Source organism: Crotalus tigris, unplaced genomic scaffold (genome assembly GCF_016545835.1).
Source record: "Crotalus tigris isolate CLP2741 ecotype Arizona unplaced genomic scaffold, ASM1654583v1 scf7180000017851.206555, whole genome shotgun sequence".
NCBI classification, from domain to species: Eukaryota; Metazoa; Chordata; class Lepidosauria; order Squamata; family Viperidae; genus Crotalus; species Crotalus tigris.
Genome location: NW_024096673.1, coordinates 5,227 through 22,555, shown reverse-complemented (window position 1 = coordinate 22,555; position 17,329 = coordinate 5,227). Strand labels below are relative to the sequence as shown.

The 17,329-nt window shown below is 35.8% G+C and overlaps 1 protein-coding gene across 1 annotated transcript in view; it reads left to right on the top strand.

The window, feature by feature from the left end:
- LOC120308020 (cystic fibrosis transmembrane conductance regulator-like) overlaps window positions 1-16,259 on the top strand; it is a 63,022-nt gene extending 46,763 nt beyond the window's left edge. The window contains exons 4-10 of the mRNA XM_039343437.1: window positions 3,488-3,703; window positions 4,955-5,044; window positions 6,026-6,189; window positions 8,277-8,402; window positions 12,060-12,306; window positions 14,372-14,464; window positions 16,191-16,259. Of these exons, the coding sequence (XP_039199371.1) occupies window positions 3,488-3,703; window positions 4,955-5,044; window positions 6,026-6,189; window positions 8,277-8,402; window positions 12,060-12,306; window positions 14,372-14,464; window positions 16,191-16,259 (1,005 nt within the window). The remainder of the gene's footprint in view (window positions 1-3,487; window positions 3,704-4,954; window positions 5,045-6,025; window positions 6,190-8,276; window positions 8,403-12,059; window positions 12,307-14,371; window positions 14,465-16,190) is intronic.
- The last annotated feature ends 1,070 nt before the right edge of the window (window positions 16,260-17,329 follow it).

The window sequence follows — 17,329 nt, the reverse complement described above, 5'->3', positions numbered from 1 at the left end:
ATATTGGTACTTTTTTTTGCTTTAGAATTTAAATATATCAAGCAAAGTGACGCTTGAAAAGATAAGTCAGAATTCTTTAACAAATTCAATGTTTGTCAACAACGTTCATAAAAATATTGCTTTTTGCTAGAGAGGGAATTTGCTTTCCTGAATTAGAATTATTCTTCAATCCAATTCAGAAGGTTCAAAAATAATTTTTTTCACTTAACTAAAGTTGTTTCTCACTGCCTTTTTTGTATTGTAGTGCAAGCTGCAGCAATATGGATAATAATATTTTCTTAAACTGCTTCATTTTATCCAGCATCTGGCTAGTGTATAGTATAAATTATCCTGATACTACTACTATTGTTATCTTTCACAAGTTATCTTTGACAAGTATAATGAAAATATAGTAAAGACTAATGATGTCAGGTGTGTCTACAATGATTTTAAAAGAAATTGCAATACACATTGTTGAAAGAAAAATCTTCATCAGGGTTCAGTCCAAGCTGAGAATAAACAAAATGGAGACTGCGTTAGAAAGAAGGTTCTTGTTTATTTAGGTGCCAGAAACTTCAGTGACAGCAGCATGTTTCTGGGGTGGCTGACCACATGGAGCTGAGATTGGTGGGTTTTATACCTTATTGGACTTTTGTATTTTGAGTTGTTCCTGTTCCTGTGGCATGAACTTTGACCTGAGGTTCAGTGTGCCATTTTTGTATTTTGATGGTGCTGGGTTAATCCTCTAAAGGTCATGTCTTTAGACTTTGGGTGGGGGATGTAGATTTTTGAGGGTCTTTGTCTTTCTAATCCCATCAGCTCCAAGCTTCCTGCTCCAGTCTTTCTGAAAAGATGATCAAATCTGCATTTCTACAGAGCTGGTTTCTGCATGGGGCAGAGAGACTTGGGGGGGGGGGTGATTTCTGCCTAAGATTTTTTATTATTCCTTTGGGAAAATATATTCTGCTTTTTTTAAATATCCCCCAAACTATTTCCTTCTCTGGGGGGGGGGGTGCAGCCTTCCTACAATATATTATATTCAGATTCTGCATTTTTAAAAGAAATCTTTAACAATTGTTAGTTTTGTTAGATCGATATCCTGGAGAGCTTGATTTCAGCTTGCTTGCAAATAGTACAGAAATTCTGTTTTTCAGATCATAAGAAAAGCAATAAGAGCAAGTATTGACACTATTATTTGCAAATAGTACAACTTTTTTCTTTGTTAATCGTTAAAGTGTATTATGTGTAGCCACTTCTTTTGTATTGTTGTAAAAATCTATAAATCACTTTGTAACAATAATCTGAAAACACATTGCTATCTTTGTATGGTATACACAACAAACAATAGTAAAAATACAAATTATAGTTCTACACACGTGCTATAACTCGTAAGTATAAGGACAGAGGAACAGAGACGTGATTTAATTTTTTTAGCCAACTGAAGAGGAAGTTAAGGATTTGGAGAATTCCATTACAACCTCTAGCATCATTAAATTATGTTATGTGAACTGGAATTTTTACCAATTGTGTTCTGTTTAAAGTCAGTCTGAAGCTTATTAAAATGAAGATTGTCGTCTTTCTCTTCATACTTATCCTTTTCCTATATGTTACATGGCTATAACATTTCAATTAATTTTTGTACCCCCTACCCCATCCTGCCCTTTGTACCTCCTGATCTGATGACAGTTTCTGTACAAGTCACAATGTTTTGTGACTCTATTTATTTCTGAAAAATGTTCTTTCCATTGTCAAGCAGTGAGTTTTAGTCACCAACTTTTTATTTTTGTCCTTTAACATTCTCATTGCATATGAGGTGTGTGTGTGTGTATGTGTGTTTTAAATGTTAAAGGACAAAAATAATGTCTCTCTCTGTGTGTGTATGTGTGTGTGTACAGGTTTTATTATGGTCTTGGTTGTAAACATGGATGCATTGACACACCTGCCCAATTCTTTTTTTTAATTGTTCTTTTATAAATATTCCTCCTTGTGTACTAAAAACATTGCTGTGTTGGTCAAACATAAGTCTGTTTTGTTTGTCTTTTTTCTAAAATTATATGTAAACATGAAAAACAATGTGAATACTTAAAACAGGAGCTATGTGATTCAGAGTGTCAATTTCAGTCCATTTCTGGAAAAAAAAACATATGAATATGAGTGTTTTCATGCTGACCCTTTAGAAAATTACTACACATAATAATAATAAATCAATTTACAATGCTGACCTCAGGTTATTTAAAAGACAGAAAACAAAGGGTACTATGACCCCACTTATAAATCCCGATGACATTCTTCCAATGTATTTTTTAACAAAATAATTTGTATGCTATATGATCATTTCAATAAAATTTCTAAAATTTCATTCGGAACTATAAACATAAAATTTTATTACTAAGATTTGCCATTCTTTTGTATATTTTAATAATGCTAAAGGATGCATTAAAGCTGGAATTTTTCCCATTTGTTTCAATTTTCATTTATATAGAGAGAATGAATTTATTAACAATAATCTATAAGTAAAGAGTCAGATATGATAATTACTAAAGATATATTAAATTATGATGAATATTTTCTAGAAGGAGATTCTTTTGGAGGAATGGGATTATTTTTGTTCCCTGCAACTAGATGGGGAATCCAACCCAAAATTACCACAATTCTTATTGTGGTGAACTTTAATACCCTTTAACAGACTTGTGATTGTAAGCAATATGATTTTTGTAATTATAGTCCTTTCAGTAATTCAGAGTGATAACTTCTATTTTCATTGTAGAAAAAAATTGCTTCATATTCAAGCTAGATCACCTAAAATATTCACTATTATCCTCCCCAATAATTCTCATTATCATTGTAAGACATTATTTTATTTATCAAACCAATGTATATAGCCACCCATCTTACAAACACAAACAGGTGACTTTAGAAAGTGTATAACAAATAATAGAATTCCATATGTATATATATAATTCTTTATAACCTTAAAAAAATTATTCTATAATAAAGAGCAGGCTAGAAGATGCTTCCTTTTCAACATCTTTCTAGTCTACTCTTTATTATGGAATAAATAATTTTATTCAGCAAGATATTGATCATAAGGCTATTAAAAGGGACAATATTATATGCTACAGAATATTGAATAGTTCTGCAACTTTGCATTCATTAGTTCCAAAAACAGAGATATGGATAGGAATGTTCCCTGAGCCAAAAGACAAATGTTACTTTTTCAAAAAACATTAGAAACGTCCCCTGTAATTCCATAAATAGGAACAAATCAGGCTAACTGCTGAATTTTATTTTCTTACTTCCTCTTCCATTCTTGAGGGAAGTTAGTAGTTTAGGAAGCATAATATAGTCTGTGACATGCGTTCATTTTGCCCACTGCTAAGCACCACCTCATTATCTGAAGAAAAGGTTATAATTTCTCATGCTCAAATATGCTGAATAGATAAGTGTCATATGCAGTAGCTATTCAGAAAAACTGACAAAAATATCTGCCTTTTTTTTTTAACTACAGGAAGTTACTAAATCCGTGCAGCCTCTTTTACTCGGAAGAATAATTGCTTCTTATGATCCTTCTAATTCACTCGAACGATCAATAGCTTACTATTTAGCCATAGGACTCTGTCTTCTCTTCATTGTACGAATGTTGCTTCTCCACCCAGCAATATTTGGCCTTCATCACATTGGAATGCAAATAAGGATAGCCATGTTTAGCTTAATTTATAAAAAGGTATGTTTCCTATTTTGGTTAAATGAAATTCAAGGGTAATTAAACTGCATAGGAGATTGATAATAACATACTGTGGCCTCATGTTGCTACAGTAATGAAAGCATACTGTGGCAAGAAGTATTTCTTTTTTGATGATCTACACTTAGTTTATTGTGCAATATCAGCAGAGGACATCTTAATATTTAGCTTTCCTGCCCGAGCAGGGGGTTGGACTAGATGACCTCCAAGGTCCCTTCCAACTTTACTACTATTACTATAAGCTATATGACCATCATCCAACTTCCTACTTGTGAATAGAATGAAGTCATCAGAGCAATAAGAACTAATATGCTAGGAAAGAAGGTAGCTAATGAGCAAAGAATGACAAAATTAATTTACCATTACATATAAACTATCCTATTGCATAACCCTAAAACAAAAAAACCCTGTATTTGTGTTCAGATAATTTCTTACAAATGTAATAAAGTGTGAAAAGAATCTAAATTGAAATAAAAACAGAGTCTCCAATCTAATTATTGCATCTACTATAAACGTATTTATTATAAAATCTACCTATCCCTTTTCCATTCAGGCTCCTTAAATAGATGCACAATAAATAATAATACATTTACATTTACAAGCACAAAATATAAATTTCAATAATTTGGAAATAAAAAAACTGGCCTCAGTTTACTCTCCAATACATAACTGGAAAGTATGGTTTAAAAAGAAGATGAATTTTGGTTTAAAATAAAGTGCAAATCAGAGTTAATCACTTCAGATGCAATTTCTTGCATGGTTCTTGCAAACTGAAGAGGGAATCAGAGTGAACAAGTAGGGGTAGGATATTTGTGAGTCTGGCACTTTAATTGTACTTCAAAGATATTTAACTCTTTTTTAAAAAAACAAGTCCCAATGAAATAGCTTTTACTTCATCCCCAGATTATAAGGCCACCTAACTTTAACTGATATGATGCTCAAATGTTGTTTTCAATTTCCTCCTGGCAAGAGCTTCATGCTATTCATGATTTGTAGTTCTTAGGTGGTAATTTGTAATGGCACACTCAGGGTCTATTGAAAATTTTTTGTAGAGTAAACCCTACTGAATATTGTGAGTATTTATGAGTAATCATGTTGTAGATGAAATAAAGTGTATTTGTAATAAAACATAAAAATTATATTGCAGTGTTAGCATCCACTGATATTGTTTTTATTTCTGTTTGTGCTATTATATGCGATTGGTTGGTAAACTTCTTTTGTTCTGTTTTACAGATTTTAAAACTGTCAAGCAGAGTCCTAGATAACATAAGTACTGGACAACTTGTTAGCCTCCTTTCAAACAATCTGAACAAATTTGATGAAGTATGTTGGTAATCATGTGTTTGTTATATTTCTTTGAAGGAGAAGGAATTGATTCCAATCCATTATAATGTGCTTTACACTACTAGAATTAAAGTAAATTCTATGCTATGGATAGATATGCTAGTGAATAGTCCTAAGCGCAGGGCTTTTTTTGTCATAGAACGCCCAGAACAGAGTTCTGGCACCTTTTTTGGATGGAACCTTGTAGGGTAGGCAAGGCGGGTTGTATGATGTGTGTGAGTTCCAGCACCTTTTTTTTTTTAGAAAAAAATCACTGCCTAATTATAAAAAGCAGAACAAAACAACAATCAAAATATTTTAAAAATGCTATTATGTATGGTAACAATTCACTTGCCTGAATTTTTGGATCCAAGTTATCCAAATGGTATTACATTATTCTTTGCTATTTGAAGTGGCTTCTTAAGCTATTAATAAACTCTGAGAATAGGATACTGTATATACTGTAATACTAAATCCATAACATTTATCTCTTTTGGATATATCTATATATCTACCTTGTGATGTTTTTAGAGACAAAATAGGCATTGCAACTGTGGTCCCATTATTCTGATTAAATATGAGAAGATGGCTTAAAAGATCAGTGGCATAGTGGAAGACACTACTACTGGTAATAGACAGAGAGAGGTTAATATCAAGAGAGGAAACTTTTAAGGATATGGCCACTATCTCCACTACTTTTCGCCATTGCACTGACTCCTCTATCAACAATACTGAACAGGTCGTGGCTATCAAACATCAAAAACATCTGCCAGCCTATTCCACTGCTTTTACATGGGTGATCAGAAGCTGCATGGCAAAACACCATCTGAAATGGAATAGCTGCTCAACACTGCTGAATATACAGCCAATATATTTCAATGGAGTTTGGATTGGACAAACATGCCACTCTTACCAGCTTTCATGTTGCTTTCTAAGTATAGTTTCTTTGTGCTTTCATTGTGATTTTTTTTTTAATTTCAGGGTCTGGCCTTGGCTCATTTTGTATGGATTGCACCTTTACAAGTTATGCTGCTGATGGGGCTTCTTTGGGAGATGTTGCAGGCATCAGCATTTTGTGGGCTTGGATTCTTGATTCTTGTCGTCCTTTTTCAAGCCTGGCTAGGACAAATGATGATGAAATACAGGTGACAAAGCAGTTATGGGTAGTTTTCTCAAATAATGGTAATCCTCAAACTTACCTGAATTTCAGCCACTTAGCATGGCAACCCTGATAATCCCTGTTACCATCTTTAACTGAATTCCACTAGTTAACTGAGGCCCCCTTGTAATCTAATCTAGTCCCTCCCAGCCCCAAACCTTAATTTTAATAAGATAAAGGACCTCTTTCCCTGCAGTTCTGCCCAACTGCCTTGCCCCCTTCCATTTCTGCCCTTTTGGCCACCCTGCATCCTGCCTTGTATGCAGGCAAGCAACCCTCTTTTGACTCTGGGGCCACGAGAAGCCCTTGATCTGTAGCATGGCACGAAGATGCAGCAACTCCAGGAAGCTCCAGCTGCACCAGCAGCATGGTGCAAAGCTCAGCCACCCCAGGTAATCCCAGCCATAGTCATCCTCACCACTCTGCACTCTGATGCCCCTGCACTTTGCTGCCACAGCTGGCTTTTGCTGTCTTCTAGCTCTCGCTGCTGCTGAGGCATGCCTCACCCAGGCCCTTCATGAATCAGTTGCTGGCTACATCAGACCATCTCTCCCAGGTCTCCTGAGGATCCCTGTGTGTAACCTTGCAAAGAAAGCCTCACACAGCCAGAAGATGCCTCACGAAAGGCCATGCCATGTATACCTGGTCAGCAATGGGAGAAAGAGGATTGTAAAAGTTCAGCAAGGGCAACAGAGACTGCAGCATGGAGGCTGCCAAAAGGGCATAGATGGGGGGAGATAGTGGAGTAGGGAAACTTGAAGTACTGAAGCAGTCGTAAGTGTAAGCAGGCTACCAAGGGCCTGAATTTTGATCACGTGACCACATGGATGCTGCAATGCTCATAACTTTAAGGATTTAATCCCTTGTTTCAGCATCATTGTTAACTTTGAACTGTTACTGAATAAATGCCGTAATAAGGTTGTAGAGAGCTTCTTAAATAAAGAAGCCATAAAACTACCTTCAACACGGAGCAGAAAAATATAGGCAGAAGTCATATAGCTTATGGTTGTGGGCAAGCCATGCGTAATTGGTGGCCATAATGATAAGGGAAGAAGCATCTTAGAGTTTCTTCAGCAGCTGAACATTTTGTCCTATTGTATTAGCCTGACCAAGAATATTTGGAACATTAACTCTGTTTCATGGGCAACACATTATATATATTACACATAACCTATATGTAATTTATATACGTATAATTAAGGAATAATATCAAACAAGTGGTCCTGTCTTGACATGATACAGTATATCTTCCTTTGCCTTGATTTCAGTAGCTATGCTTTGAGAAGCTGGAAGTGGTTGAAATAAAGAACAAAATTTGGTTAAGTGGGCAACTCTTTGATTCCTAAGAACTATACATAACCTTTTGTGGGGCAAAAAGACTTAATCCCATAAAGGAAGTGTTATGGCACAGGCAGGAAGAACAGAAGTAACAATAGTTGACAATTCCCCCCCCCCCATCTTTAAAAAAAATTAAGTTAGGCCTACTTTAGGGCTTACACTATTCTTTACATTGCTTTTTCAGGTTCCAAATGGCAAGGAGCATGGGTGATTGCCTGTAGGACTGTGCTATAAGAAACTTCCCCTTATGTACAACAAAACTTATATTTGTACTACTCTTATTTGCTATTTCCACATGGAGTTCAATATATTCCTAAATGTTTATTGTTACATGTTCAGAAAAAAGTTTCATAGACTCAATGGAAATTTATTCCAGGGCAGTGGAGCAATACACACACACACACACACACACACACTGTGCTAGTGTTTTTACATATATACATAATGCTACTGTTCTCAAATGATTGATTTTCAGCTTTGTATTTTGCATTGATTTTTACATAATGGCACATCTATACAGTGCAGCTTTCTAAAAGTATTGAAGAATTGTTTGAACAGTATCATATGACATTTTAAGTATTTTAAGAACTTGTTACCAGAATGACAAAAAAGTACAATCTTCTGTACACTTCTGGTTTATAGCATGAATAGAACTTTATTGATAGAATATTGTGTGCAGTGCTTACCAGATTTTCAGTATGATGAGTATTAAATATACAACATAATTATCTACAGAGATCAGCGAGCTGGAAAGATCAACGAAAGACTTGTAATTACCTCAGAAATGATAGATAATATACAATCAGTGAAGGCTTATTGTTGGGAAGATGCAATGGAAAATATGGTTGAAAGTCTGCGACAGTAAGTATTTATATTTGTCTATCTTACATGCATGGCATATATGTTGTGTAACCCAACAATGAGATAAAAGTTTAGTTTGTAAGATAATAATTGTCATTATATCCTGATTTTAATAAAACTGTTGAGTCATGCTGATCCAAACAACTATTTTTACCTGCTGTGCTGTGCTGTGCTGTCTTTGTCTATGTTATATGAATAAGATCTTTGTAAAAATCATTTTCCCCAGGAATCATACCTGGTTCTTATATTTTTATCTGGAAATCAACCATATAATAGAAATCATCTTTCAATAGGTCATTTAGATCAGCCTCCCCAACCTTTGCAGTTTGGTGGCCTGACTGGAGGGGGGGGGGAGGGGAACCAGAGTGTGTGAATGGCAGGCTGTTTTTTTTAATTTGACAGGATTTTTATTTTTAAAAGGAGATCAAATGTCAATGAAGTAGAAAATAATCATTTGTTCATATTCCTGTCTAATTCTACCTCTGTGCTGAAATATTTAGACAAACAATAAAAGTCCATATTTGTGAATAGGAATTTTTCTCAGTCTTTATATCTGGGACTAGATTACTGGCTGTTTAGAATTATTTTATGAGTCATTTTCATAAATATTATATGATTACTCTATATTTTCCTTAATAAATAATTTATTATTTGTTTGGCAGAAAATGATGATAATAATGATGATAATAGAGTTGGAAGGGACCTTGGAGATCTTCTAGTCCAACCCCCTGCTCAGGCAGGAAACCCTATACCATTTCAAACAAATGGTTGTCCAGTCTCTTATAAACTTCCAATGTTGGAGCATTCACAACTTCTGGAGGCAGGTTGTTCCACTGATTAATTGTTCTGTCAGGAAATTTCTCCTTAGTTCTAGGTTGCTTCTCTCCTTAATTAGTTTCCATCCATTGCTTCTTGTCCTGCCTTCAGGTGCTTATTGTAGAACTGGGTGTGCCATTATATTCTGTTTTTTAAAAGAAAACTTGGAGACCGTGTCTGGTACACAGTGTACGAATTATAAATAATAACTGCAGTTCAAATTTAGTAGGAACTATACTTCTTTAGAAAATAGAAAGAATGCTAAAATTACAACTAGCTCATATAAATCTTCTAAGGTAAAAGAAATTCAATCTAATTTGAAGATCCTGTATACCTTGAAAGTGAAAGAAATGAAAGGAAGTCAGAATAGAAATAGAAAAGTATTGGCAGTGAGGTTCTAACTGATATTTCTCAAAAATATTTTAATAGGTTTATACATTGTCGGTATTAAATTGCTTTTTTAAAAAATAAAATAAAATCAAAGTAATACCCATTTCTGATTTTCATTCATTAAAATGCCAGTCTCTTGTTTCAGATTTGTATTGTATTTAACTTTCTCATTTACTTTTTCAAAATTGTCCATGAATTTATACCTTAACTGTTTCACCTGTTAATCAGATGATTATTTCAATACTAAAGATTTTTGTTGGAAGAGTGTCCAACTGATTTTTCATGTAATACTAGAAAAGTATAAAATTTCTGACAAGGAACTAATTAGAGCGTGGTGGCACAGTGGTTAGAATGCAGTATTGCAGGCTAACTCTGTTCACATTGCCAGGAATTCGATTGCTTTGATCCTGATTGGCTCATGGTTGACTTAGCCTCCTTCCATCCTTCTTTTTTTTTTTTTTCCCCAAAACAATTTTTATTAGTTTTCCATTTTACACCAACACAGCTTAAGAACCCACGTGGAAATGTGGTGATCCATTTTTTGAAAACAAACAATAATATAGTAAATATATACCCATTATTTCTTAAGTATTTCCCTCTCTATATAGAATATTATAATCAGATTAGTACATTTTCATTGAATTCATTCATTACTATGTCTAACCATCAACTACATTAATCAATAAAAAAATTAATCTATAAAAACCTATATATCTTCTCACATTTAACTTAGGCTTAGTGAACTCCATTTATTTAAAGACATTATAATCAAGTCAATATCTAAAACGAATTCATTCACTAATATAACATTTCATCCAAATCATATAATTAAAAATAGACTAACATTCTCTATCTATTTATATTGTTATAGACTCATTAAAACCTTTCTAAAACAAATTTTCATTGAATATTTCACTCTATATAAATTTCATTAATCAATAAAAGTTTACAAATTCATTCCATCCTTCTGAGCTTGGTACAATGAGGACCCAGATTGGTGGGGGCAATAAGCTGAATCTGTAAACCACTTAGAGAGTGCTGTAAAGCACTGTGAAGGAGCATATAAGTCAAAGTGCTATTGCTGTTTACAGTAACAATAATACTACATTTACAAGACTTATTTCTCTCCATTGAAATCCAATAAAAATCATTTAATTACACCTGGTTTATGCATAATCTTGAGGCAAAGAATTCCCCACTCCTATCTTATCATGTTCCAAATATCAACAGTGAATTTGATTTGTTATCTTTGGTCAGATATTTAGTTCTGCATTTTTTCCTCCTAAAACTCTTCATAGTCTGCTTTAGTGTTTGACTGCTTATATCAACTCCAAGGCTACTAAAATCTCTGGGGAAAGAGCTTTTCTTCTCAATTCAACCTTCAACATGATGCATGTTCTTTGAATAATTAACTTCCTATTGCTACAGCATTCTGCTGGAGTGAAGGGTGCTTTAAAACAAAATCTACTGCTTTTTCTTTATTATCTCACTGTACATATTTCTGTCTGGACTTATGTTAATAAGGAGCTTTATTGTTTCCTGAACTGTTGCACATAAGCCCTTGCATTCTAACAACTCAATGGGCAGAAATTTACTGTACTTTCGTTCTCCAGTTAATATGTATTTCAAGACTCCTTTTTCTAGAAGTAATGCAAATTCAAAATGCTTGAATTATTTTATTTGGCAGTATTTAGTTTGAAATCTTTAGATCTTTTTCAAAGCCATGTTAGAGATAAAGTGAAATAAATTGTAAGACACACAAAAGGGAAGTTGCTTTCATTGTTCTTGTTTCTTTCATAGTGTGTGTTTATCACTCTTTCTTAGCACAGACATACCCATATTTACATAGAGAAAAGAATTATTCTGGCCCTACCCATACATTCTTTGACTTACATAGTTTTATGAAATCCCTAGCATTTTGACAGCAAAAGAGATGCAGTAACAAATATAATATGTCATAACTTGCCAACTAGATCTAATGTTGGTTTCAATGTAATTTCAAGTTGTAGAACTTCACTTTGCCTTAGAAAGTACAGTGTTGTTGTAGCAGTAAGCCCTGTATTTCAGTTAAAATAGTGATTCATGAAAACTATAATATTGTAGTAAATTCTTTGAATTTAAAATTCCCACCTAGCTCTGAAGCTCACTGGACAATCTTTTTGTCAGTCTCTGTTACTCAGTTTAATTGTTATGAATAAAAAGAGTGAACTTGGGTATTGAGAATTGTTATATGCCATCCTGAGGTGAGATGCACATTAAGTAAAATACAATTTGATGAAAGATTGGTAGCTGCATTTTCAACACAGTTCCAATACACATTCCAAACTAGTATAACTTTTAAAACTTGCTTATTTGCATTCATAATTGTTTCATATTTTAGAGTTATGCCATTCTAGATGTAGAGTTTCTATTTTTGTATTAGATTTTCAGTTTTTGCCTATCATTTTACAGAAGTGAACTGAAGCTGACCCGAAAAGCTGCATATGTGAGATACTTCAATAGTTCAGCTTTCTTCTTCTCTGGTTTTTTTGTGGTATTTTTGGCTGTCCTTCCATATGCACTGAGCCATGGAATTATTCTTAGAAAAATATTTACTACCATATCATACTGCATTGTTCTTCGAATGACAGTCACTAGACAGTTCCCTTGGGCAGTGCAGACATGGTATGATTCTCTTGGAGCAATAAACAAGATACAGGTATAGTATCTAAATCTAATTCCATGCAAGATATAATTTATTCTTTTGTGGTGTCTTATCTTGCCAATTTATCATACAAAATATATTAGGGTATTATTTTACCAATTTTTATTAAATGCTATTTGGGAAACCAGTTTTAACTTAACAGGCAGAAATTCCACCAGGAGGGTGTTCCAGATGATGTGGGTAGTGATGGAAAAAGCCCAGATCTGAGGCTTCATCAGATGACAGTACTGGATTTGGAGAGAGTTGATAGTATATGGCTGGATGGGTAAATGATTGCCAGAGGAGATGGTGTCTTGGATAACTAGGGTTGGAATGTTGTAGGCAGTGCTTTTTTTCTAAAAAAAAAAAAAAAAAAAGGTGCTGGAACTAACACACGTCATACAACCTGCCTTGCCTACTCTACAAGGTTCCATCTAAAAAAGGTGCTGGAACTCCGTTCTGGGCGTTCTATGAGAAAAAAAGCCCTGGTTGTAGATGACAAATAGCACCTTGAATCATATTCAGAAGCCCATAGGCAACCAATTGATCTCCCAAAGCTGAAGGTCACATAAGTATATCAGGGTACGCCCATTATCATATTATTTCACAGATGGATCCTAGAGCCTGCCTACTCCATCAGTTATATCAGAGTAGATATATTACAGGTCTTTTCTGTGGAACTGTCATTTAGTGGGAACCAGCCAGCATGTTTATATTTTTCTAGTGCATGCCCTATGATGCAGCCTCATCTCTGGATTCAGATGGCTTCAACCCTGTCGGTCTTCTGGAAAGTTTTGAAGACTAGTTCAAATGCAGAGATCATTATGCTAGTCAAGATCAGTACTTGTGGCCTGTTCTGTGTTTTGGGAGCACTTGGTGGGGAACTTTGGCTGATGTTAAATTCTCTGTTATTTCATTTAATTAATAGTGTGATATTTTATGCATGTGTTTTGTTAACTGCCCAGAGTTATTTCGTTAAGTTAGGCAGCCATATAAATTTGTTAAGGAAAAATATATATATTGCTGCCTATGCTGCCCCTTTTCATTCCAATGATAGCTTCTTTATAGAAACATAGAAAAGATATATAGAGAGAGCAGAAAAGATATAGTGGTTCATTGAGTCTGCCCTTTGAGTTTTTAATTTTTTTTTAATTTTTGTCACATGATAGGCATGTGTTTATCTCAAGAGTGTTTAAACTCAGATGATTGACCCACCACCGCTGCTAGAAGTTGATTCCAAGCCTCCACTACTCTTTCTGTGATAAAACTTTCTAACATTACTTTTGAGCCTCCCACCTGTCAGTTGAAGTTATTCATTTTTGCTTAATATTAAAAATGCTGCCTTCTAAAGCAGTGGTTCTCAACCTGTGGGTCGGGACCCCATTTGGGGTCGAATGACCATTTCACGGGGGTCGCCAAACAACGCAGTCCGCCATTTTTTCCCCTTTTCCTTAGCTGTGCTACTCCCTTTTATTCTATTGGCTTTCAAAAGCCAATAGGAATTGTCCAGGCTGTCTCTGCCCTGCTGAGCCTGCCAAAAGTCCCATTCTGCAAACGGTGCTGCACCAGTTGAGTAGTCCTCAACTTACGACCGGTTGGGGGTCACGGCATTAAAAAGGTTGAGAACCACTGTTCTAAAGCCTTATTCATACCCTTAATATATTTAAAGATTTCAATCATGTCCCCCCTTTCCCTTGTTCTTCAAGGGTAGCCCCAAGTAGAGCACATTACAATAGTCCAACTATCGTAATAGGAAGCGACAATGGCATAGATTGAGTTAATAGAGGTGATTTTGGCTGGTTCATATTTTTGACTTAAGAAGTAATAAGAATCCAAATATAATAAGGATATCTTTTTTCAATATTAAAATATATTGCTTGACATTTTCCCACCATATCATGTCACAGCTTTCAATATACATTTTCATTGGAATAGATAGGCTATTTATAGTCATTCATTTCCATCTTTTAATTAACATTATTTGGTATGAGAACAGGAAAATAAAAAGGACCATTTAATGTCCAAAGTTAAGTATATTGTATTACATTTGTCTTTAAAACTCTCACAATTAAATTTACAGGATTTTTTGCAAAAAGAAGAATACAAAACACTGGAATATAATTTAACAACCACAGGCCTTGAACTGGATAAAGTAACAGCTTTTTGGGATGAGGTAATACTACAATTTGATTATTGTTGCATGAAACCATGCCACAATCTAGGAAGGCTGACTGTACTCACAGAGTAGCTTTACCCTTAAAATATGGCAACATTTAATGGCTTTGGCAATTATATAAAAATGGACAGATTAGTAGGTAGTAGCAGTTGGAGGTACTTCAGCTAGTTCATTATTACTGAAATAAAATGATTTGCATTCTGACAATGCTAATAAGTAGCATTTTTGTTATTATATATGCAAACCTCTCCATGTCAGGGTATAAGATGAATACTTCCCTTATGGTTATTATAACAAACAAAATAAATCCATGGCTATAGCTTCTTTACTGATGTTGCACTGGTTCTACCCAAAAACCTAAGATGTCATAAAATATTGGCATTGTATTATTTTTATTATTGTTGTTATTAGTCAGTCTTGTGTTATATTCCTTATAATACTTTTGAGTACAGTAATATATCCAATTAACTATGTCTATGCAATATTTTCATCAAAAGAAGAATCAGTTTGATGTAGTGGTTAAGGCTCTGGCTTAGAAACCAGAAGACCGTGAATTCTATTTCTATTTCCCATGAAAGTCAGCTGGGAAACTTTGGACCAGCCTCTCTCTCTCTCTCACCTACATAATTGTGGGGAAAATAGGGGGAGGAAGGAGTATTATATATCTTTGCTGTCTTGAGTTACTTATAATGTAATAAAGGTGAGATAAAATCTAACAAATAAATAACATTGATTTATGGAAAAGATTAATAAAATTTATTTTAATTCACAATTTACATCAAATCATAATTCTGGATAATGCTGGAAAGGGAAATTTGATCAACCTTGATCATAATTAAATATATGTGTGTGTTTTAAAATACTAAAAATGAGAATCCTGGGCATTATGCTAACAAATAAAAGAAAAAACGAACACCAGGATATAATAAACCAGCATGTTTAATATAAACAAGTCTGTGGTTAAGAAGAGTCACTAAGCTTTCGTCTGGCCAAAAAACTGCCAGCGTCATCAGAGTTAGAATAGCAGGAGATTGGGAAGGCAGCTCATATAGCCTCCTGCCTCTGCACCCGGCTCCTTGAGCGCGTTATCGACCCTGTATTAATCCTTATCTCACCGAGTTGTTCCGCATCAGGCAAACTGTCTTTGACTCCACTGGTTGTTTTACGATCCTCAAGTGCTCTTTTTGAGCATGTGCAAGCACTTGGAGGACGGCTGTCAATCCGTCCCTGTGCCCAGTCCCCCTCCCTTCCAGGGACATTATCCTCCCCCACTCCCAAGGCCATTGTCGTAATTCCTCTGCCCCAGTCTGCAACAAGCAGCTGTTCCGGCATTCCTGCTCTCTGTCTTCCCCCTCCCTCCCCTTCCTTCCAGATTGCCTCAGCGCTTCCATCCCTGGCTTAGGGCCATTTGGTCCATCATCTCAGTCCATGTGAGTCATGGTCATCCCATCTATAGAGCCATCGTCCCAATTATGTAAAACGCTGTCATCTTCTTCCTTGGAGATCGTGTCTGTCTCATCCATCATTCTACCACTCCAGTCCTGCCAAGGAAGAGTTAAATGTCTTCTCAGTAGGCCGTGGTGCTGTTGTTCCCATCTCCTAAGCGTCTGGTAGGCCGGCACAAGGTCTATATGCCGGTTGATAGAATTTTCATTAGAGAGCCAGACTCCCTTGAGTAGGTGGCCACTCTTGGTAATCTCACGAGCTATAACCTCTGCATTAGCCAGATCGAAAGTGTGGCCAGAGCTGGAAATATGAGCCCACACTTGTGAGCATTGCTCCTGCCTTCTAATAGCCAGTTCATGTTCATGAAACCTGGTCCTCAGTCTTTTAGTGGTTTCCCCAATGTAATTGCTTGCACAGTCCTTGCAATTAATTCTGTAAACCACAGATGATCTTTGACCGTTGGGGAGCGGTTCTTTTGGATGCGTGACCTTGGTCCTAAGGGTGTACTCGGGCCTGTGGGCAACGCTCACATTGTAGGGGGCCAACAGCCATGCCATGGCCTCGGAGACACCATGAATATAAGGGAGGGTTGTTCGTGTGGCTGGCATTGCTGTCCCATTGGAGCGTGAGTCTCTATGATTTTGATGTGGTCTACTACTATGTGTGTCTCAGAAACCCCATGGGATAGCCATTGTGCATGAAGATGTGATGGAGATTTTTTTCTCCTCGGCTTTAGCCCTGCCTGGGGCTAAATGGGAATTAACCCATTTAAACAGCATCCGGATGTAGCTGATTTTATGTGCTACTGGGTAGTTGCTATTATAATGTAGCATTCTGTCTGTATGGGTGGGTTTGCGATATACAGACGTGCACAATGTGCCATTAGGGCGTCAGCTGTCAGTACATCCAGAAAGGCAAGACTGCCTTGGATCTCTTCTTCTGTGGTGAAGCAGATATCTGGATATACTGAGTTCAGTTCCTCCAAGAATTTGGCGCTATCCTGTCTTTTGACAATCACATAGCGTGCCCAAAATTTTGGGCGGTACCTAGACATTACTATTGACTCTAGCCACTGAAGAACTGCCTCAGCAATAATGCCTGAGATGAGGGATCCCATTGGCGTCCCTTTTATTTGTTCATATACTATGCCCCGAAAGATGAAGTATGTCTTCAGGCACAGGGTTAGCAACTGTATTAAATCATTGGTATGGAAAGAGTCCTTATGTTGCTCAGGCCCCTCTTGTAGGAGGTCCCTTATTGCCATGACCGCCAGATCTTGGGGGATAGAGGTAAAGAGTGAGGTAACGTCAAATGATATCATTACCTCATCTTTCTCTATATTAGGGGCTTTACTCTCTCCAGAAACTCCTCAGCCGATTTCACAGTGGTCTCATTGTTGTCGACCAAGTGGCTGAT